The sequence below is a fragment of the Heptranchias perlo genome, chromosome 16, assembly GCF_035084215.1.
Source record: "Heptranchias perlo isolate sHepPer1 chromosome 16, sHepPer1.hap1, whole genome shotgun sequence".
In the NCBI taxonomy this organism is placed as follows: Eukaryota; Metazoa; Chordata; class Chondrichthyes; order Hexanchiformes; family Hexanchidae; genus Heptranchias; species Heptranchias perlo.
Window position 1 is genome coordinate 9320858 of NC_090340.1, and position 24208 is coordinate 9345065.

Genomic DNA, 24208 nt, shown 5'->3' on the forward strand with positions numbered 1-24208 from the left:
AGGTGATATGATTGCGTATGTGACTATCTGTACCTGGCTCGTAGCAATGACTTTAAAAGGAAGAAAGAGAAGACAGCTCAGAATCAACATCTGAGACATCAATCCCCACTGGAATCAACTGATCCATCTCTTTTTCCTCCTTCATTTTCTCGATTTGAAGGGTTAAAACTGCAAGCTTTTATTTTTAATTGAACTGGTATAATTGTACCAACGCTTTACCTTGGCTTCTTCGATCATTCTGCTTGTGATCTCTTCACTTTTCTTAATCTCCTGAGTGCTCATTGCTCCTTTGGCTGTGAAATCGAACCGTAGCCTGTCCGGTGCCACCAGTGACCCGCGCTGGTCGGCCTCACCCAGCACAGACCGCAGAGCAAAGTTCAGCATGTGGGTGCTGGTGTGATTACTCATCACTGGGCGCCTTTTGGCCTGGATGGAAAAAAAAATTATCAATCGCATTCTAACCAGCAGGATCTTAAAATAATTTTCATGCCACAAATCAAAGCTGTGTGAAATTCACCTCCTCAATTAACTAGGACACGGGTTATTTACTGCCCGGTGCTGAGCTCGAAACAAACATCAAACTATGGGATTTTAAACCCAATGAAAGGGCATTACCTCATCAATGAAGAGACGAACTTTATCCCCTACTTTCAGGTGCCCGTAAACTGTTCCAATATGGAGGATATAGCCACCTCGTACCTGTACGTTTTTTACCGTGAACTCAGTTTTCTGTGGAAGAAATGACAGTAAATTGGGTTCAGAACACGCACAAGGTCCCTCAACTGCCAGCATGCCTGGTGAATTAAAAGTAAAATGAGAAAGCCTAGGTATAGAAGGGGTCCCACTCCCGATTGCCATCTAGCAACCCCAGCTGATACTGCGCACAGGTGGACTTCGGGTGTGGACTGGCTATGGCTAAGTTGTGGTGCCACCTGCAGTTGAATAGCCTGCCAACATTCACAGTCAAGGCTCATACATGAATAATGGCCAATTGCTCAAGGTAGCAGAGTGACTGGCTTCAGTTGCATCACACACAAGTAAGGCACTCAGGACAGATGGGGAGGGGAGAGGAAACAAATACATAATAGTGAATTCAATTCTCAGTCTGTGCTGAAGTAGCTGATCAACTGGATAGCGATCAGGACACTACGAATGACCTGTGTCTATGGGCTAGGAAGGAGAACCATCAAGTAGGGTTCCTGCTCCTAATCGCTACCCCGTGACTACTGCTGAGAAACTGCACTTGCATGGATAGAACTGAATATGACGCACCCAATGGTCATATAGACCCTTACGGTCTGTGTAGGTCAATACCATGCCATGCAGAAAGTTTACCTACTGGGAAGCCAGGAGGATATGTGTGTCAACTTGGGACCACACATATTTCAAGTGCAAACGGATGAATGAGGATATATTGTTCAGAGGGGGGTGCACAATACCACAGCCCAGTGGTCGGGGTGGGGATTCTTCATCCCATAAGAACTTAGCTCCACTGTCTAGCTAACAGCAGAAATAGGAGGTTAAAATTTCTTACATCTTCGCTGTTGCCGTCCTCTTTTATCAAGTAGCCCTCGTCATAAATCTGGCCGCCTTGCTCAGCATAGAAGCATGTGGTATCCAGCAGCACGCCGCAATCCTGGCCCATCTTCACCTCCTCCATGAACGTTTTCTCCCTGCGGATCGCTTTCACCGTGGCCTCTATGGATTCGAAAACTGTACAGAGAAACAGTCAGCAGCAGCTGGTCACTAACGGTAAAACATGAACAGACAGGGAATAACGAACAGCAGTGAGATACAGTTGAAGCCAACAATCCCCCCCCCCCATTACATGGCGATTCCGCTAGTGAAATGTTTGCGATGTACCATTACACCCTCAGGTTATTTGTCACTTTCTTTTGGTAGAGCTATTTATTTTCTCTCTTGTTGTATCATTTATTTTCTCTCTGTTGCGTCTTTAAAAGCATTCAGATCCAGACAGTAGGTAGGTGACCTGCTCCTAGCCTCGACTAACCCTGTTCTCTAAGTGTTTTTTGGGAAGGGAAATAAGGCTCAGACAGCCTATAAGAATTTTTCCCTACTCACTGCTGAAGGTAATGGTACAAAAAAGAAAACCCGAATCTCTTTACACGTGTAAGCTGCTACTTTATGAGGGTGTAAGTCAACTACAAGAGGGCAGAAGTGGTTGAGGGGAGGTGGTGGTGGCTATGCTGTCTTTTGCACAGCATTCAGGTGTGAAAGTTACAAGCTCGTTCAGTGTCCCGGACTCTGACTCAAATCAGTTGTTCAGCCCATAGGAAAGAAGTTGGGCAGAACAAAGGTAATAAAATTATGGAGTAAGTTGCTCGGGAAGGCCTTTGAAATGGACATTATAAATGGGTACAAGAAAATAATTAGATGTGTTTTTAGAGAACAGTGATATTGAAGGATATGGTGAGAAGGCGAGTAGTTGAGTTGATCTATCAAAAAGAGACAGGCTCATAGAGGGAAAAAAATTCTGCCCAATTTCTTAAACTTCTTGTTTATATCTCTGCTAACAGAGTCTTGGGAGAGTTCAAACATTTAGTATCCCAGATGTCATATTCAGTAAGACTTGGATGCAAATGCAACTCCATCTGAGCTATTAAATTTGGTAAATTGTTCACGTTTTGAGAGGCCTTCCCCATCCTGCTCCATTTCATACAGTTTAACTGTTCAGTCTGATTCTCAATGTACACAAGAATTGTGATTCACAATTCCAGCTGGTAACAGTCCTGAAGCAACATCACCAAGGTACAAACAGAAAATAACTGGTTTCAACTTTTGTGCTCATCAAGGTGAGGAGCGAAACATTTGCTAATTTAGGAGCCCAGTGTCAGCATCAAGCACTTCCAGGTTTGGTACCTTGCTGGTTGGTGCTGGCCTACTCAGCCTCAACATTGGGCCCCAAGTCCCAACCTCAGAGCAACATTCCCTACTGTACACAGGGGGACATTTTTCCATTTCACACTCAAGCCATCCTCTTTGTGACCATGACTCCTAAACAGGGCCAGTTTTGCGCTGTGGGCCCATGTTCACTGGAAACTGGATTTCAGATTGTCCAGTTCATGCAAGATCTTCACAGCCAGTCTAGGCCAGATCTGTACTCGGGTCCCAAAGGTGAAACAACAGTGTGTAACCCACTGCACTAGCCAACGGCCCAAAGACATTTTGTTTCAATATGAAGGTCAAGTACTCTTTGTGGTCGGATTCCATCTTGGCTGACCTCAAAGGTACAATGCAAACCTAAACCTTAAAGAGATGAAAGCAAAGCTCCACTCATGACTCAGCAAGTTCAACCAGCTGATGCACAGAGATCAGGGAGGTCCCAACGTTGGTTCCCTGGTTTGTGCTAAATGAACTGGTCTCTGACAGAGTGGCAGTAGAGACACAACTGGCCTCAACACCCCATTAGGGAGGTGGGGAGATCAGCACCTCCAGAACGCACCCCAGTGGTTCCTACACATTAATGGAACTGGGCTTGCATTTGATATCTCCCACAGTCAAATGGCCTATTGGCACACACAAGGCTCACATTTGAAGAATGGGCACTTAGGTGAGGTTTGAGAGGCCTGTTGGCACAAATGGAACAGTACCTCAGCGAGGAGTTGTCACTGGGGGGAGAAAATGAGTGAAGAAAATCAAATGTCCTCATTAAAAAGTAGATGTACATGCCCCACCCAGGATTTTCTTCATGAAAAAACAATTAACAAGTCATAGCAATAATGCTGAAGTTACCATAGTTTCCGTTGTCATCTGACTTGTAATTATATTTTGGTGAGTCATCGGTGGCCTCAAAGCCCTTGGCACGCAGATCATCGATTGCATTGACGTCCAGCATGATGTGGTCATCATCACCCATACCCTTCCCCTGCGACTTCAGCTGCAAATTTAAACCGAAAATAATGTCATTTATGCAGACAAACTTCATCCTACAAACTAAAAAACATAGGTGAGAAATTATTTTTCAGCACGCAAACACTTCAGCAGGCCGGCAGGTTATCAGCTCAACAATATCTTGGAACACCACTAAGGAGTCTACGTGAAATTGTATAAACAGGACCACATGCAACAGGGGTTTTTCACAGTCCATTTGGTTGTCACTTCTTTGAAAACATTGAGGAGGTTGGGCAGACAGGAACTTCCTCTTCTGCATCCATGCAGACTGGGCTATTGTTGTACGGAAAATCCTCAAGTTTACTTCTGATAATTGATCCCGTTATTTTACACTGAATGGAAGCAAGACTAATGAATCTGGAGCTGCCCGTGTCTGTTTCATCAACCGCTTTGAATGTGGGCACCAGATTAGCCTCTTTCCAATCTACTGGTACCTCCCCAGTGTCTCCCTTATAATAATTGTCAGAATCTCACATATCTCCTCCCTAGTCCCTTTCAGCATTCTGGGATCAATACAATTTATCCTGATGTTTTATTAGTTTTGAGCCCATTCATTCGGTTTGCCTAGGGCTTCCATCGCATTTACATTAAAGTCACTGATTTTATTTTCGCTATCTCTGTTTTAAAGAGTGTATGTTGCTTACTTTCTCTTGTGAAATCTTGGAGGAAGCAATCATTCAGATTATTTTACTCATCCTCAGTTTCAACTCCATTTACAACTTTTATGGTTTTCTCCTTTTCTTTGACTACCCTCTCACTGTTTTAGTAGTGAAATAACTTTTGCTGTTATGTTAAGCTTGCTCAGCTATGCTTTTTTCTAGGAACCTTTGATCACCTTTTTATTGTGTCTCTGCAATTTCTTCTATTCATCCATTGAACCCATCCCCTTTTAGCCTGCAGGATTTGAACAAGACACTTTCCTTCTTTATATCACTTAACTTTTTAAAATCCATTTTGGGTCACATTTGTGGATTTTCGGTATATATTTATCCTGCATGTTCAGCATTATACCTTTTAAGGTGTTCCTCTTATCCTCCACTGAAGTGTTGTTGAACAAACTCCGCCAATCTATATGTTTTAGTGGTTGCCTCATTTCATTGAATTTCAGCTTCAAGTTTATTAACCCGGCTCCTGGTCTTGGGTATTTCTGAACCCCAGTTCATGTTTTCCTTGGAGCAGAGGAGGCGGAGGGGAGACTTGATTGAGGTGTACAAAATTATGAGGGGCCCAGATAGAGAAGACAGGGAGGAGCTGTTTCCCCTAGCGGAGAGTTCAAGAACTAGAGGACATAGATTTAAGCTGATTGGCAGAAGGATTAGAGGGGATATGAGGAAAAACTTTTTTACCCAGAGGGTGGTGGGTGTATGGAATTCGCTGCCCGAATTGATGGTAGAGGCAGGGACCCTCAACTCTTTTTAAAAGTACCTGGACCTGCACCGAAAGTGCTGTAAGCTGCAGGGCTACGAACCGGGTGCTGGAAGGTGGGATTAGAATGGGCACCTGTTTGCTCTTCCAGCCGGTGCGGACACGATGGGCCGAATGGCCCCCTTCCGTGCTGTATCTTTTCTGTGGTTCTATGTTAAACTTGATCATTTTGCGATTGTTGCCCCCCGCCCCCACCCTCAGTAGATGCTACAACATTCATTTCCTGTATGTTGTCTGGGTTATTTATAAAAACCAGGTTAAGATGAGCACTGCCTCTTGTTGCTTCCTTGCTGCACTGGTCAGTCATGCATCACATTTACCAACTGTGTTTTTAAACCGCTTGGGCTGTCCAGTTTATGTTTGGTTGATTGAAGTCTCCCGTTAAAATAACTTTCCCATTCCCACATACACTTCCCATCACTTCATATGGCAAATTGTCTGCCTCCTTGTGCAGACCTGGTGATCTGGGGCATACCCATAGTGTTAGGTTGGAGCATTTTTTTGCATTACAGATGTCTGCCCAGAGTAGTTCACTCCGTAGCTTTCCCCTTGCCACAGGATCATCTGAGCTATATCACAACATTTAAGGTCCACGCTGTCCTTTCGGGGGAACACTCTATATCCCCAAGTGTTATATTAATTTCTATCCTCAGTATTTAGCCATGTTTATGATATATTTTAAAAGGACTAACAGATAGCTGCCATTAACAACAGAGATTTTCAACAAAGTGTTTAAAACACCAGTTAGAATAATTTTTTTTTTTATTCGTTCACGGGATGTGGGCGTCGCTGGCAAGGCCGGCATTTATTGCCCATCCCTAGCGAGATTTTTACAACTGAGTGGCTTGCTCTGCCATTTCAGAGGGCAATTAAGAATCAACCACATTGCTGTGGGTCTGGAGTCACATATAGGCCAGACCGGGTAAGGACGGCAGGTTTCCTTCCCTAAAGGACATTAGTGAACCAGATGGGTTTTTACGACAATCCGGTAGTTTCATGGCTATCATTACTGATACTAGTATTTTAATTCCAGATTTTTATTTAATTAATTGAATTTAAATTCGCCAGCCACCGTGGCAGGATTTGAACTCATGACTCTGGATTTTAGTCCAGGCCTCTGGATTACTAGCCCAGTAACATAACCACTACGCTACCGTACCCTTGACCATTTGTATAACTGATTCTGTATTAATTGAAATCTTATATTAAGCATTAATAATAATTCAAAAGGAACACAGTGTGATGAGATTATACACACAGAACATTTTAGGAGATCTAGCTGGGTCAGGAAATCAATCAGTTTGGATTCACAGCCTTCCTGCTACAAAACAAGCTTGGTATGTAGAACTTTAGAACTCTCTCCACCAGAAGGCTGTGGATGCTGGGACAGTTAGAGCTTTCAAGACTGAGGTAAGATAGATATTTGTTAGGTAAGGGTATCAAGGGATATGAAGCAAAGGCGGGAAAATGGAGTTGAGGCACAAATGAGCGATGATCTAATAAATGATGGAACGGGTCTGAGGGGCTGAATGGCCTACACCGATTCCTAATGTTTCTATGTAAATAGCTCAGGAGCTTTCTGGTACATTTAGGACATAATCAAAACCGTGATTGACTGGCAGCCACCTATCACCTCACATCTGGGAAATAAAACCCAGGTATAAGCACCAACTCACTTGAGCAGCTTTCTTCTCTTCCTCAAAGCCCGCCAGATCCACACGCAGTCCTTTCTCTTCAGCAATCAGTCCAGTCAAATCCACAGGGAAACCATAGGTGTCATAAAGGAGCCAAGCAGTGTCACCTGGAAATAGCAGCCACATCATCATTTTACATCATCTTCTGTATAGAAAGCATCCCAAAGCATCAGAGTAATTGATCATCCAAATTTTAAGTTCATTTTCAATTGTCATAAAATGGATTGGGAATAGGTTCTTTCCCCTCCCCCTTTCTCTCCTGAAAATCATGACCCTGTCTGGAATATGCCAGAAGCCTCCAGTACTTGAAATGAGGCAATGTCACAGTCAAAGTTCAGTCCTGCTGTCAGCCCTTTCCAGCAAATCACCATCACTGGATAGTGATTAGGAGTGAGCATCTGAGAATGGAACTTTACTTTACCCCCGATCCCTAGCACAGGTTCACTGAGGCAGAAAGAAAGAAATTTAAGGAATTACTCATGCCTTCCTAGATTGAGATATGCTTAAAATAATGAACTCACTTGGAACCCTGCATGTGTAACTGGTTTACACTTCTAACTACTCGCATGGCAAATAAATAAACATTTCATATGATTAGTGTATTAATAAAAGTAATATTAGATGCACAAAACCATAAACAAATTCAACAGCATCTCAACCTTTCTTTCTCATGTTACAGTCCTCACATTCCACCACAGCAGTCTTATTTTGCTCCTGATGATGTAATTTTTATTTCTCCCTTTCCTTCCGCCCCTGCAGGTGCTGCTCGAGGCTGGGACGTGCTTCTACAGGCGCCAGCAGCCCTCCCATACCAACAGCAACAAATTGCATTTATACAGCACCTTTAACGTAGTAAAAGGTCCAAAGGCACTTCACAGGAACGATATCAAACAAAATTTGACACCGAGCCACATAAGGAGATATTAGGTCAGGTGACCAAAAGCTTGATCAAAGAAGCAGGTTTTAAAGGAGTAGAGAGTGGTAGAGGGGCGGAGAGGTTTAGGGAGGAATTCCAAAGCCAAGGGTCTAGACGGGTGAAGGCATGGCCGCCAATAGTGGGGCGAAGAAAATCAGGGATGCACAAGAGGCCAGAATTGGAAGAACGCAGAGTTCTCGGCGGGTTGTAGAGCTGGAGGAAGTTACAGAGATAGGGAGGGAAGAGGCCATGAAGGGATTTAAACGCAAAGATGAGAATTTTAAGCCAAAAAAAGTCAGCCAAGGTTTCTTGTCTCAGTCACTATACAGTGATTCCTGCTGGAAATTGCAAGTGTGTGGCTGACAGGTTAGGACAGGATCAGGCTTGGCTGTGATGGCACCAATAGTCCAATCATAGAATCATAGCGCATAGAAGGCCATTCGGCCCATCATGCCTGTGCCGGCTCTTTGAAAGAGCTATCCAATTAGTCCCACTCCCGTGTTCTTTCCCCATAGCCCTATAAATTTTTCCTTTTCAAGTATTTATCCAATTCCCCTTTGAAAGTTATTATTGAATCTGCTTCCACCGCCCTTTCAGGCAGCGCATTCCAGATAGTAACAACTCGCTGTGTAAAAAAATATTCTCCTCATCTCCCCCTCTGGCTCTTTTGCCAATTATCTTAAAGCTGAGTCCTCTGGTTACCGACCCTCCTGCCAGTGGAAAGAGTTTCTTCTTCTTTACTCTATCAAAACCCCTCATAAATAGCCTGCCAACCCTCGTGGTCTGCGCTCAGATATAAAGAACAGCCATGTGGGTGAGTCAGCAGAGAGATCTCGATGTTCCAGCTTTAGTCAGCGCCTTTAGGAGGGTGAGGAGGAAAAAAAGAGGGAACCCCACCCTCACAGCAATGAGAGAAGCCAAGGTACTCAACTCAGTAACCAGCAATAAATCTGTTCTTGTACAAACGTTTCTTCAATCCTTTTACAAACCTGGGATTATTTTATTATCTGCCAAACTCTGGATCTTCCTCTCCAGGATACGCCGCCCCCTGTTGAGTGTTTTCAGGAACTGCTCCTCCTCTTCATTGATAATATCCTTCACCATATCTGGGTCTTTCTTTAGCTCTGGGAATGCATCTCCCTGAAGAGCAAACAGTAAATTATCATGATATGTTATTTCAATTGGACCGTACAGATTACTGGGAAATCAATTCCTTTATCTTTCCTTATTTTGATTTACTAGTTGATCTCTTGTGGTGTTGCTATGGTAAATTGAAAGATAGGCTGCTATGTAAGGACAGGGGAGTGGTAGCATGTAAAGCACAATGTATTATTCTGCTAAGGTGGAGCTGTGCCTCTTCAAAGCTGCAAAGTAGAATTTTTTAAGTAAACGCAGGCTCAGGTCAATCAGAGTTTAATTGCACTTTGATGAGGGAACTTTGCAGATTGGAACATATTTGCCAGTTTCAGGCTGCAGCTCAGAAACACCCAGCATTTTAAGACTATTTTGTACATGTAACAAAATGTGAAATCTGGAGTTCGACATTCAATCTTTTCTCTTCCTCTCCTGAAGCTACCAACTCTTGCTGAGGTTTGGTTGCACAACCGCCCATAGCCTATTGACAGCCTTGTCTCAGTGGCGTTCTTCATGCGTGAGCCTGGACATCGAACATCAAGCAGGTTAATTGATTGCTAAGGGCATCATAGCCAAACCAATCCTGTTCTCACCTGATGCCTAACACAAGCACAACTGAACAAGGGCCAATAGACAGTGAGCAGGAGAACGAACCCGAGCTGATTTTATCCCTCCCCAACCCAGGGAGCTAAGACCAATGGTAGCACACCTGCAACTACCGGCCAGAGACCTAATCTGGTCTGTATGAGCCCCCAACTTTATATATTTATTTACATTTTATTATAAGTAAATGTATTGGCACCTGGTCTCTTTGCTGCACAGTACTAAACTTAACAATGCTTGTGCAATTTCTGACCAGAAATTGCACAGCGGGTCTAACGTGTGGTTTCTGCTATAGTCACCAGGCAGAAACATATTATGAATGCAGGAATTAAACATACAACACACAATGCCCTCTACATTCAGCTCCTGCCTCTTTTATTATCTTTTCATCTATGTTACACTGACTACACCATGGTCCACATGCACTGCTGCAAACCCAGACTTATGGTCTCCTGCAGACACTCATTGTCTAGGCTCACACGACGAATGGCCGCTTGAGCAAGATACCTATGCAACTGTACCCCAGTAAAAGCTAACACCTTCAGGAGCCGGTGGCAGAAAATTTAGCCCCCCAAAAAACCTCTATATTATTAAACAGAATAGAAATAGGTTTGATGCAAAACTTAGTATCACAGTTCAACTGATGTTCAAGACAGCTAAATTTTTTCTGTAATTTCTCCTCTCCCCTCATGCTGTGCATCCTCCCTTGACTGAGAGGGCCGACAAATGACCTGTCCCCACATCCTTTATCAGTAGTGCTTGTAATTGGCCTCGAAGAACTGGACGGAGAGTCTAGAACCAGGGGGCATAGACTCAGGATAAGGGGTCAGCCATTTAAGACTGAGATGAGGAGGAACTTCTTCACTCAGCAGGTTGTGAATCTTTGGAATTCTCTACCCCAAAGGGCTGTGGATGCTCAGTCATTGAGTATATTCAAGGCTGAGATCGATAGATTTTTGGACTCTAAGGGAATCAAGAGATATGGGGATCGGGCAGGAAAGTAGAATTGAGGTAGAAGATCAGCCATGATCTTACTGAATGGCGGAGCAGGCTCAAGGGGCCGTATGGCCTACTCCTGTTCCTATTTCTTATGTTCTTAGGAGTGGCCTAGGATGACTTGCCCTTCCCTGTGTTGAAGCGCCAGGGCTCTGCCAGGCACTCCTTGCTGAGGAGTTGGGCCAAGATGAAAATTGGAAACAAAAACAGAAAATGCTGGTAATACACAGTAGGTCGGTCAAAGCCTAAAAGAGGGAAGGTTAATGTTTCAGGTGCAGTCCCTTTGTCAGGACTGTCTGATCAGGGGTCTCCACTCAAAATGTTAACCTGCCTTTTCTCTTTCAGGTTACTGTCGAGGCCTACTGTGTCCCTCCAACATTTTCTGCTTTTGTTCCCGATAGGAGAAATCTTTCATTAAGAACTGTGCAGTCCCCAGCAAATTGCACTAATGACGGAGGCTGTAATATACATACCAAAGATTCCACCACCACGTCAACCAGGGATGCAAAGAAACCCTTCGATGCATTCAGCTTCTCGTGGGAGTATCGCACTGCTCTTCGTAAAATCCTTCTCAAAACATACCTGCGTAGAAAAAAATCTTTAATAACACCGTTGGTGTGTTACTTTAACTAAACTTGTGTAGAAGGATTTACAACCCAACTAACTGTTTAAATTTCTGTACTGAACACATAAGAGAAAGGCAATGTTTTGGGTGGGACTTTTTGAATCTCTATCCTCCTTCCCCCTTATGTCACCCTCTCGTGTCACCACACATTATCAACATGCTACGATAGCGCTCAACCTGCAATGGGTCGAAAAGGTTGTTTGGATCAGTGTTTATCAGGTGGGGGAGAAACCATGCAGTTTTACATAGAAGCAGAAAATAAGCCAATTTTGCCAACATGGGAGTTTCAAGTGCTGCTCTGCTTTTATCATGGGTGCCACTTCACGTTAGGACACCTGGATTAAGAATGGATCAAGCCAAGCTGGCGGAGGATCTCGGCTGTGCATTTCTGCACGGCTCCCAGTGCCTCTCCTTGAGTGTTACAGACGTTGTGTAATCAGTAAAATCCTAAGAATCTTCAATTACAAACCAGTGTCAATTTTACTCCTCCGTGCTGCCAATGTTCCTACCCTTTGGCTCCATTTTCATATTGTTTTATTCAGAATTTTCTCCCCATCTCGCCTGAAGGATCTGCTATGCAAGCTGCAGCTGGGTTATAGTTGCCAGGATTCCAACACCCTCCCTCCGTACCAAATACAAGCAGCCATTCTTCTTGTGCAAGCGAGTGTCAGCACACTATTTGCCCACAGAAAGCATCAGTCAAGGCCCAACCACGTTCTCTTCAAGCACTTTCCAGCAGGGGCCAGTAGAAAAAGAGGGAGAGAGGGGGATCAGGAGCAGGAACTCCAGCTGATTGTTTCCCCTTCTCAAATCACTTAAAGCACCCCTATCACCACCACAGTTGAGAGCAGCTAACTCAGCACAAATCACTCCCTTAAACAACTAAGCCATTGATGAATGTAACTAGGTCCTTAGTATTATTGCAGGAAGGCAGTTGCTGTCAGTCTGGTTACTGAGAGAAAGGCACTGAAGAAGTGATGGGTGTGATCTTAAAAGTGGCGTGGGGATGAAGGAGAATGCGAAACAGATTTCTCCCTGTTACCCTAACGGACACAACGTAAAACTGGCATAAGTGGTTGTGGGAGATGTGAAAAGAAGAGAGTGATCACAACTTGAAATTACAATGAATTCAATCTAGTGATAAAAGTTCTAAACTTTTTGCTACTTTCTGTCGAGTGCATGTCCCCAAACTGCAGCAGTGTTTGGCACATTCATACACAGCTTGAAATTGCTCATATTCCCATAATGACCGAGAGTGGGTGGTTCTAGGGTGTGGACCTTCAAATTACCCAGATGTAGCAACAAGAAATTCCAGACAAGGTTGGTGTTGGCGTTGGTGTTCTTACTTATAATTTACTGCTCATAATAATAGGGTTCGCAACATCAAATGTCAGCTGTCACATATTTATTAAGCATATAATAATTAAATATACACTTAACAGCAACACTTCCATAAAAACCTTGCGAATTTTAGCTGAAGAATTGAAACAGTAGAGAGACTGGAAAAGTTAGGTGATTTGATGAAGGCGTCCAAAATCATGGACGATTTTGAGAAGAGTAAATAAGGAAGAACAGTTTCCAGTGGCAGAAGGGTCAGTAACCAGAGGACACAAATTCAAGGTGACTGGCAAAAGAACCAGAGGGGACATAAGGAAACATTCTTTTACGTAGCGAGTTGTATGATCTGGAATGCACTGCCTGAAAGGGTGGTGGAAACCGATTCAATAGTAACTTTCAGAAGGGAATTGGATAAATACATGAAGGGAAAAAATTTACAGGGCTATGGGAAAAGAGCAGGGGCGTGGGACTAATTGGATAGCTCTTTCAAAGAGCTGGCACAGGCACGATGGGCTGAATGACCTCTGTCTGTGCTGCACCATACTATGACACTACTACATTACAGTTCGGAGCTCGGTTTTCAGGTTGATCAGACATAAGGTATCTGTTTAACAGCCACTTTCCGTACCTTTTTTCCCACCCCTTCTATGTGACAATACACACGTCTTCATTACCTAATGCAACTCCATAATTTTAATGAGCTTAACCCTTATCAATAACTTTAGTGTTAACAGGTTCTTTTCCCTTAGACTGGTACAAGTTGCCAACTCTGTTAACTTATCAATAATTTCAATCTTGTTCCTATTCTACAAGTGAAACTTCTAATAATAAATCTGTACCATTTCATATCAATCTCCTGGTTCTGAAAAGGATGATGTAGTCCCTTCTGCACAACTTGTTGTCGACTAATTAATCTCTCTGAAATATATGCACTGGAATGTCTTTTAATTAGGTTTGTCTAAACTGACCATTCCTTTAAGGTCAGTCTTAATTCAACCGTTCAGTGGTCACTGCATCTAAATTGACTTATACTTCCTTACTTAACAGGCAAAGTTAAAGGTTACTGTTACTACAATATAAAGAGAAATCCATAGCAGTATAACATTAGCAGACTTCAGGACAGTCTGATTAACCCTTTCCTTACATTGGATTGGAGCTGAATAACTTCACACACACAGTTGATACAGCAAGATAGTTTGCCATCACAAGATGCCAAGGAAGGGTCGGACTCACACTTGTAACTTCTGAGTTCCCAATTTCACCTATGGACACCCGAGGCAGCTGCAAGCTGAGACAAAAGAGTTTACCCACCCGAGGAAAGAATTTACACCACCCCTTGTTCCCATGTCATGGATGGGACCTACTAGCAGTCTGCTGACCACTCATCTGCTTGATAGAAGGACCTCGCACATGGCTCATACAGTAATTGGAATTTTTAGCTAGCTCAGTTCCTGAACCAGGAATATGTGCTTCTGTGGTATATTTCTGCTACAACTCTTTTGCTGTTGCCAATTTTTCTCCCCTCTCTCTTGAACGTGTTGACTCTTACTGGAGTATGGTTCCATGGACACCAGTTGCCCTCTAGTACCTCTCCCAAGTGGCCATTCTTCATGCCTGAGTGAATACTGGCCAGGGCCATCACAGCCAATGTGAATCTGACCCCTCCTGATGTCCGCACTCACACTCTCCAATAGATAGTGGTTAGGAGCAGTAACCCCACTGGCTGACTTTTCCAATCACTGACCCAGGGGACACCAAGACCAACTTTAATAACTGCATCGCTAGCCCAGCTAACTTTACGCCTTGCAGAAATTTTGTTTTGTTAAAAGATACAACTTGAATTTTAAACAGTTGCAGCACCACTGCAAATTGGCAAATTTCTAAGAATCAAGAGCTGAAGCAAATCTCAGACGGCCTACCGGCCTTTGTTCCTCTACATTCCCGGCCCGGCGCACAGGAGCTTTCTCCTCTTTGCCAGATTTTCCATGCTTCCCAGCCCCCCTGCTATTCCGCTGTAACCATTTACACCTCCTCTTTTGCCGTGCACCATCCCTTTTGCAATTTAATAACTCCTGCCCTCCACCCTATCACAGACCTCTCCCTTTTATTCTTTCCCTGCCCCCTTTTCCTTGGCTCTGTACTTGTTCAAAAGCTGTTCATCTCGAACATCTTCCAGTTCTGATGAAAGGTCATTGATATGAAATGTTAACTCTGTTTCTCTCTCCACAGATGGTACCTGACCTGCTGAGTATTTCCAGCATTTTCTGTTTTTGTTTCACATAACTGTCTTGCTTTAATGGGCAAGAATGATGTCGGTGCAGTGCCAACACAGCAACCAGGGGATGTATGCTAGTGAGTAAACAGGTTGTCCCCACTATTTGGGAGTGGCGTAATGGCCGAGATGGAATAATATCATTACGTGATTTACTAGGGCTTTCCAACTTACCCTCTACCAGTGTTGTCTGGTCTGCCTCCATCAGACAAAGCAATTGTTATTGTCCTTGCATGATCTGCCAGCACTCTGTATGCCATGTCGATTCCATCAACGTCTTCAGCACCCACCTTCCCTGTATATGGTCTGGCATCAGTCCCCTAGAATTTGGTAAGTAAATTAACAGTTAACACCATGATTCAACAACCTTCTTTCAAATAGAGCAAATGGGTATGGTCTAAGACTAGAAACAAGAATTCTTGATCATTGAGTACTCAACAATCTTACACAAAGCCATGCTGGCAAGGGGAGTTGGTGTTTGGGGAATAGCCCCTATCCCCTGGCATTCTGACACCACAGCATAATGCATATCTGCTTCACTAAAATAACTGACCCCACAGCTCTGCAGAGGAAGCCTCAAAATGGAGGCTGGTGTTTAAAAGCAGCTCTTGTTTTAAATCCAGAACTGTGAAACACATACTCGGGGTAAAGTACAGGGGGTTTCTCACTTCAGTGTCAATCCCCTTTAAGTTGTGATGTCTACAAACCCAGACTTGTGTTGAGAGCTGCAGTCTCACATGAGAACACTCATTGCAACCAATTGAAAAGGAGGGGAAGTTCATTACTAACACCACAGCCTCCTCAGCATACAGAAGGTCCTGTACAGTCTAAAATAAAAAATAACCTTAATTTTATTGCCATCTATGAAATCCATAACCCATGATCACAAAATTCATTCAATGGAGAGAGAGAGACACACATACGTGGTCACAGTAGACAAACAGGACAAAAGGCACCATAACTTGAAACTGCAGTTGATAAATTGACTATTTTAATGACTTACTTTCTGAATGGCTTCAAAGTAAGGTACAAACAGGTCAGTGTCATAGTTTGACATCTTTTGCTGCAGGATTGACACCAGTCGTTCCAAACCCATTCCAGTATCAATGCTCTTCTTAGCCAGGGGTTTCAGACTGCCGTCAACCTCTCTACAGAGGTGGAAGCAAAGAAGCAGTTAGGTATGAAACAGAAGCATCTCTTGTATCTGTGCGAAGTGACGGCCACTGACAGGCAGTAGGTGTACTACTATGAAATGTCATTTCAGTTCAGTACCCAGCTCAGTCAGAGGAAACTAGAGCTCAAATATCTGATGCTCCCCTGTCAATTTTAACTAAATGTTCAATTCCCAAGGATGTTTCAACAGTAAGTGAGATTTCTCACATGTGTCAAGGAGCTGGTGCACATTCAGCTACATCATAACATGTAGCACTAAATGTACGAGACCCAAATTTACCATCTGTCACTGTGAGGAAGTAAAAGGGACCCAAGTCTATGTGATAGGGAGCAAGGTGATGTACCACTGCCAGAAAGCACCCAAATACAGCATATTAGGGCACAGATCAGAAAGAGAATGAATCACTTCAACAACAACTTGCATTTATACAGCACCTTTAACGCAGTAAAACGTCCCGAGGTGCTTCACAGGAGCGTTATCAAACAAAATTTGACACCAAACCACATAAGGAGATATTAGGACTGGTGACCAAAAGCTTGGTCAAAGAGGTAGGTTTTAAGGAGCATCTTAAAGGAGGATAGAGAGGTAGGTTTTAAGGAGCATCTTAAAGGAGGAGAGAGAGGCGGAGGGAGAGAATTCCCGAGCTTAGGGCCGAGGCAGCTGAAGGCATGGCCGCCAATGGTGGAACGATTAAAACTGGGGATGCGCAAGAGGCCAGAATTGGAGAAGCGCAGAGATTTCGGAGGGTTGCAGGGCTGATGGACGTTACAGAGATAGGGGTGAGGCCATGGAGGGATTTGAAAACAAGGATGAGAATTTTAAAATCGAGGCGTTGCTGGACCGGGAGCCAATGTAGGTCAGTGAGCACAGAGGTGATGGGTGAATGGTATTTGGTGCGAGTTAGGATACGGGCAGCAGAATTTTGGATGAGCTCAAGTTTATGGGGGGGGGGGGGGGGGGAGAAAGATAGAAGACCGGCCAGGAGAGCATTGGAATAGTCAAGTCTAGAGGTAGCAAAGGCATGGATGAGGGTTTCAGCAGCAGATGAGTTGAGGCAGGGATGGAGACAGGCAATGTTATGGATGAAACTAGAGAAAGATCAGAGTTCAGGGCTAGGGCAGGAGGGAACCTTAGGGGAAGTTTCGCTTGGTGGGCTAGGGGAAGGGAGGGAAGCTGCAGCTGAACGGATGGTCTCAATCATAGTGACAAAGAAGTCCATGAGCTCCTTGCATTTGTTGTTGGAGGCGAGGGTGGTGGAGGCAGGGGAAAGGGGTTTAAGAAGACGGTTTGTAGTGAAGAGAAGCCAGGGATTATCTTTGCATTCCAGGATGATCCTGGAATAGTGAATAGTTTTGACAGAGGAGAGCAGGGCTCGATAGTTCATTATGTGGTCCAGCCAGGTCTGGCTTCAAGTCATGTGGCAACATTCATTTATCTTGCTTTGTCATAACTAACAATATTGAGCCAAGTCTTGGCACAGCAGGAACTTTTGATGAAGTGCTGATTGACAGGTAAAGGTTACCTGTTGAACTGAATGAACACAAGGTTCCAGACCTCCAGAACGTTGGGGTCGTCCATGTTGACCAGGTGAGCAGCATCACGCCCTCCGATACGATCGTAATGCATCTCACTGCAGGGGCCGCAAGGACCGGTGTCACCCATCTCCCAGAAGTTATCCGTCATGCTGCCTGGCAGAATCCTTTCCTCCGCCATTCTGAACAGAAAGATACAGTGGACTATATTTAGGAACATAAGTAATAGGAGGAGTAGGTCAAACAGCCCCTTGAGCCTGCTCCGCCATTCATTAAGATCATGGCTGATCTTCCACCTCAATTCCACTTTCTGCCCAATCCCCATATCCCTTGATTCCCTTAGTCCAAAAATATATCAATCTCGGTCTTGAATATACTTAACGACTGAGCATCCACAGCCCTGAGGTGGAGAATTCCAAATATTCATGACCCTCTGAGTGAAGAAATTCCTCCTCATCTCAGTCCTAAATGTCCAATCCCTTATCCTGAGACTGTGTCCCCTAATTCTAGACTCTCCAGCCAGGGGAAACATCCTCTCAGCATCAACCCCGTCCAGCCCTCTTAGAATCAATTTGTTTCAATGAGATCACCCCTCATGCTCCTAAACCTCTAAATTTAATTCAGTAGCAAGTCTAAAGACTTCAAGATAGCACCTGGCCTGGTTCTAACTGTACTTACAGCCACTGTTCTATGTAGTTCAGAGCCAGAAGTGATTTTTTTCATAATTAAAACTGTCACCACCGAAAAGGTGGCTGTTTTCTTTTATTCTCCTCCTAAAGACTTGACAAATGGTAGGGCTCCTTCAAATGTTCACTGAATAACAGCCGTACAGACTAGGAAGATCCCAGGGTTAATCTCCTGCTGAGTTAGCTGATCTCAGCCAGGGCAGCAGCACATAAGGACACAAGAAAATCCATGGATTAGATAGGCCCATTTCAAGGTCATTCCTCTATGTTAACATAATGCGCACTCCTCCAGTACACTAGCACAGAGCTCACTCCTCCAGTACACTAGCACAGAGCTCATTCCTCCAGGATACTAGCACAGAGCTCACTCCTCCAGTACACTAGCAGAGAGCTCACTCCTCCAGTACACTAGCACAGAGCTCATTCCTCCAGGATACTAGCACAGAGCTCACTCCTCCAGTACACTAGCAGAGAGCTCACTCCTCCAGTACACTAACATAATGCGCACTCCTCCAGTACATTAACATAATGCGCACTCCTCCAGTACATTAACATAAAGCTCATGCCTCCAGTACATTAACAAAAAGCTCAATCCTCTAGTATGGACTTTCAAAAGGTATTTGATAAAGTACCACATAATAGACTTGTTAACAAAATTAAAGCCCATGGGATTAAAGGCACAGTGACAGCATGGATACAAAATTGGCTAATTGACAGAAAGATGAGAGTAGTGGTGACCGGTTGTTTTTCAGACTAGAGGGAGGTATACAGTGGTGTTCCCCAGGAATCAGTATTGGGACCACTGTTCTTTTTGATATATATTAATGACCTGGACTTGGTTGTAGAGGGTATAATTTCAAAGTTGGCAGATGACATGAAACTCAGAAATGTAGTAAACAATGTGGAGGATAGTAACAGACTTCAGGAGGACAAAAACAGATTGGTGAAATGGGCAGAAACAAGGCAGATGAAATTTAACGCAGAGAAGTGTGAAGTGACACATTTTGGTAGGATGAATGAGGAGAGGCAATATAAACTAAATGGTACAATTTTAAAGGAGAGACCTGGGGGTACATATGTACAAATCTTTGAAAGTGGTAGGACAAGTTAAGAAGGCTGTTAAAAAAGCATATGTGATCCTGGGCTTTATTAATAGAGGCATAGAGTACAAAAGCAAGGAAATTATGCTAAACCTTTATAAAACATTGGTTAGGCCTCAGCTGGAATATGGTGTTCAATTCTGGACACCACACTTTAGGATGGACATTAACGCCTTAGAGAGGGTGCAGAAGCGATTTACTATACTGATACTAAGAACGAAGGGCTACAGTTATGTGGACAGACTGGAGAAGCTGGGGTTGTTCTCCTTAGAACAGAGAAGGTTAAGGGGAGATTTGATAGAGGTGTTCAAAATCATCAACGGTTTTGACAGAGTAAATAAGGAGAAACTGTTTCCAATGGCAGAAGGGTTGCTAACCAGAGGACACAGATTTAAGTTGATTGGCAAAAGAGCCAGAGGCAGCATGACAAAACATTTTTTTATGCAGCGAGTTGTAATGATCTGGGATGCTCTGCTTGAAAGGGTGGTGGAAGCAGATTCAGTAATAACTTTCAAAAGGGAATTGGACAAATACTTGATTGGAAAAAATTTACATGGCCACGGGGAACGAGTAGGGGAATGGGACTAATTCGCTAGCTCTTTCAAAGAGCCAGCACAGGTATGTAGTAGGCGCAGCCTCCTCCTGTGCTGTACCTACTATGATTAACAAAAAGCTCACCCCTCTAGTACATTAACATAAAGCTCACCCCTCTAGTACATTAACATAAAGCTCACCCCTCTAGTACATTAACATAAAGCTCACCCCTCTAGTACATTAACATAAAGCTCACCCCTCTAGTATATTAACATTAAGCTCACCCCTCTAGTACATTAACATAAAGCTCACCCCTCTAGTACATTAACATAAAGCTCACCCCTCTAGTACATTAACATAAAGCTCACCCCTCTAGTACATTAACATAAAGCTCACCCCTCTAGTACATTAACATAAAGCTCACCCCTCTAGTACATTAACATAAAGCTTACCCCTCTAGTATATTAACATTAAGCTCACCCCTCTAGTACATTAACATAAAGCTCACCCCTCTAGTACATTAACATAAAGCTCACCCCTCTAGTACATTAACATAAAGCTCACCCCTCTAGTACATTAACATAAAGCTCACCCCTCTAGTACATTAACATAAAGCTCACCCCTCTAGTACATTAACGTTTCTGCAGAAGCAGCAAACACAACATGGGCTCTCTAAAACAGGCCTCAAACATGTTTTTGTTATTTTCACCACTCTTCAATGAGCCCCATGCCATGGGCCATTCATCAGTCAAAAAGACAGGCAGGTGTCTTGATCTCACACCTCTCCAATGGTACTCTGTAATAGGCTATTAACAGGAAGCAGTTTAATGTTTACTACTGGGGCAGCCACGTATTTTAATCGGCAGAGTGTTAAGATTTCTATCCAAAGCGCTGTCACGTCTACCCACAAAGTCCAAAATCCCAGGCCTGACCATCATTTAAACTGGGCTTTCATGTCAGCTCTCTGATAGGGAACCAGATGACAACGCTTTTAGACATATCAAACTTTCTAAACACTCCCTGGACTTAGCTGTTGAAGGGTTTTTACACTGTACCCGTCACCCCTCCCCCAAGAGGATCAGTAATCCCTTTTATATTCCCTCTTGATTGGCTCCGCTAGGATACTGGAAACGTTGCCAGCAAGAGACAAGAACAATAACCATCACCCCCATGAGTACTATGGCCATGCCCAGCACTCAGACAAGCTCAACTCTAGTGGGCATATTGGCCTAATCAATGATGAGTTAGCTTTTAAGAATAAAAAGCTTAGATTAAAAGGGGTATCTAGTCAAATGCATATGTAAAAAATAAAATAAATGCTTTGACATGTGGAGCAGTAGTGAGTTAGAAAAGGGGATAACAGATAGCTCCATCCGTTCTTATCACTGGAGTACAGAATGACAGAGGAAAAGCACCAAAAGGCAATTAAACAAAGGGAAAAAAAGAACAACAATCTTAAGACACTCTCACCCAAGGTTTAGCCAGATCTGCTTGCATTCAAGATCTGGTTCCAGACCCGCTTTCTCATCCCCTCCGAAATAAGTCACATAAAGCCTTTCGATGGGGATCCCGAACTCCTTCGTCAGCAACTCTAAGGCCATCTTACAAGCTAGTCCCTACAGAGAAAAAGGACAAAAATATGTGACCTCCACATATACTGAACTACCTCAAATTAGGTTCCACAACTTCACTCAAAATAGTTTTCCATTTGAACAAAAATGCAACACGGGTTGTATTTGTGGAGTATATACTGAAGACAGGCCAGTTTCAATCAATAAAGTGAATCGATATATTGTAATGGGAGTGGAGGCGGTAGTCTGTCCCTGGATAAATTAGTCCCCAAATTATACAGTAGACTATGTAGGTCATCCACTAGCAAGTAACATAGCTACGACTAAGTGACATTGACCCAAGGTGGCGAGGGCTTCCATTGCATAGTTAATAGTTAGACATATTTTTACATTCCTATCTTTGGTTTCCTTACACTGCCAACCAAATCACCACACACAACAGCACGTTCCTTAATGACACCGTGCGCACCTTCACTTGCCCTACTTTGTATGGGGTTGGGCAGCTCCTGGGGCGAGTGTTGCTGTCCTTTGTTGAGGTGGTGAGGGTTGGAGATCTTGCCGTAAAGCCCTCCAGGAATGCAGTCCACACTTGCCGGAGAATGACACCACCCCCAAAGAATGTTAGTCCACATGCTCCTGTCTTCGCTCCATCGCACCCACCCCTTATCCTCTATGCGATTCACCAAGAATCATTAACAGTTAGGCTTTGTTGGGTTTACCAGCAATATCACATTACTTGTTCTTTATTCACTAACCTAAGACAGTTTATAAGAAATCCACTCGTATTACCTTGAAGTAATCACCAAAGGACCAAGAACCCAACATCTCAAAGAAAGTGTGATGGTAGACATCCTTCCCTACGTCATCCAGGTCATTGTGCTTCCCTCCGGCACGGATACATTTCTGAGTGTTTGCAGCTCTCGTTAGTTTTGCCATTGGGTGGGATGGGTCAATGGTGTTCAGGAAAATTGGTTTAAACTGTGAAGGAAAAGTAAATAAATCATTGGTCAAAAAAATGCTTCTAGTTGCGAATACTCTCCCCACTGCCCCCCCAACCAACAAATTTATGCTCCCTTCCCCCCCAAAGGCGCTGACTCTTGCTGGGGTACGGTTCCATAACTGCTGCCAGACCTCCAGTGTCTCCCCAAATGGCTAATCGTCAAACGTGAGCCTGGGCAGCGAGTGTTAACTATGGCAGTTAAAATCACAGCCGAGGCTGATCCTGTCTTCACCCGAGCTCCACACAAAGACACACTTACTTTCAAGCAGGGGTTCCTCTACAGTGATGAGGTGGGAACCAGAGATGACTTTACCCTCTCCGATCCTACCCCAGAAGTGGTGAACCCAATTATAGAAACCTAGCTGCTTCTTCATCTGAAATCAGCCAACTCAGCATAAACGGAAACCCAACTTGGGAGGCCTGGTTTGTATGGCTTAGTACTGGACTGGACAATGCCGTTACCCACTAGGTAATCAGGGGAAAGACTGATGAAGGGTACAGTTTTAGATTGAGATTACCAATATTTAGTATTTTCCCCCCTTTTTGATTTGGGTTAAGAGGGGACATGCTTATACTTTTCAAAGCAGACAATTCACTCTTACCTGGCCATCTCATGCTATCTCAGCAACAACTTGTATACATTATATAACAAGGTGAAAACACACAATTCACTCACAGCTGTGTTCATGCAACTCATGAATGTCACAACGTTAAGTCCTACACGTAGACAGTATGTACCAGATCAATGGTGTAAACTAGGTAAACAGTGTACTAACCACAGGGGAGGACCCAATATACAGGAGTTGGTAATGCAAGAGCTGAAATTCAATTGCTTAGTATCCCAGGAAGGTACAGGAATTGTACAGATGCCCTCCTATACAAGCTCTGCACAGTTTCTCATTAACACAAGGCATCCAAGGGCCAACTTTCCTGACCATTTCCCCTAGTGCAGAGGTCAAGAAAAAGGGGCAGAGATGGGATTCACAATAGGCAAAGGCACAATATTCCCATTTAAATGGGGCATTCCCAGCCACCTGCCTCATTTTCCTATTGCAACTCCAGCTGGGCATCTGCGCACGGAAGCATCCAGTGAAACATGGTACATTGGCCTGTCTCCAGATCCTGAATGACCGGAGGGTCTGCGGGGGTCCTGGGGGCAGGCTGAAGAAAGTGATCTTCTAGTCTTTTTAAACTCCCTCCCAGAAAGTCACTGAGACCTTCAGCCTGCCAATCCCCATCAGCAGCCAGTAGGCCCCAATTTCAGAGGCGTAAAATCCAACTCCCAGTGTTAGGCCCTGCACCTGGGTGCCCCGGGTTGTGTTAATGGCTCAGGGCAGGAACTGCTGGCCCTCCTGGGCCTGGACAGGAGCAGTGCATTTCGGGTTCTCTCTAATGCAGTAGGCAAATCTCTGACAACTCCTATTTCGTAACAATGCTCATGCTCAGTACTCGGTATGTGGTCCACAGCATCTGTAGGTTAGGTGCCATGTTTATGAAAGCATTTTTCACCACCCTCGGCACCTTGTGATGCCACAATCCCAGCAGTGTTCTAGAAAGGTTGCAGCTGAAATATGTCTGCAGCCCTCAAGAAGTTAAGACAAGAACATAACTCTTCAGTTGTTAGCGATTTATAATGAATGTTTCTTGTCAAACAGGCATTACTCAATAGTAAGGTTCAAGATTAACCCTTTAAATA

At 43.9% G+C, this 24208-nt stretch overlaps 1 protein-coding gene across 2 annotated transcripts in view; it reads right to left on the bottom strand.

Annotated features, from left to right (window-relative positions):
* aars1 (alanyl-tRNA synthetase 1) overlaps positions 1-24208 on the bottom strand; it is a 43767-nt gene that overhangs the window by 14514 nt on the left and 5045 nt on the right. Inside the window, exons 3-14 of one of the 2 annotated variants that reach the window (XM_067997637.1) lie at positions 22302-22490; positions 21412-21557; positions 17612-17803; positions 15919-16063; positions 15090-15235; positions 11154-11262; positions 8937-9087; positions 7014-7138; positions 3754-3898; positions 1535-1713; positions 616-729; positions 220-426 (exon numbers count right to left, since the gene is read on the bottom strand). In XM_067997637.1, the coding sequence (XP_067853738.1) occupies positions 220-426; positions 616-729; positions 1535-1713; positions 3754-3898; positions 7014-7138; positions 8937-9087; positions 11154-11262; positions 15090-15235; positions 15919-16063; positions 17612-17803; positions 21412-21557; positions 22302-22490 (1848 nt within the window). Of the gene's footprint in view, positions 1-219; positions 427-615; positions 730-1534; positions 1714-3753; positions 3899-7013; positions 7139-8936; positions 9088-11153; positions 11263-15089; positions 15236-15918; positions 16064-17611; positions 17804-18299; positions 18479-21411; positions 21558-22301; positions 22491-24208 lie in introns of those variants that run through there. The other variant, XM_067997638.1, reaches the window with a different exon arrangement.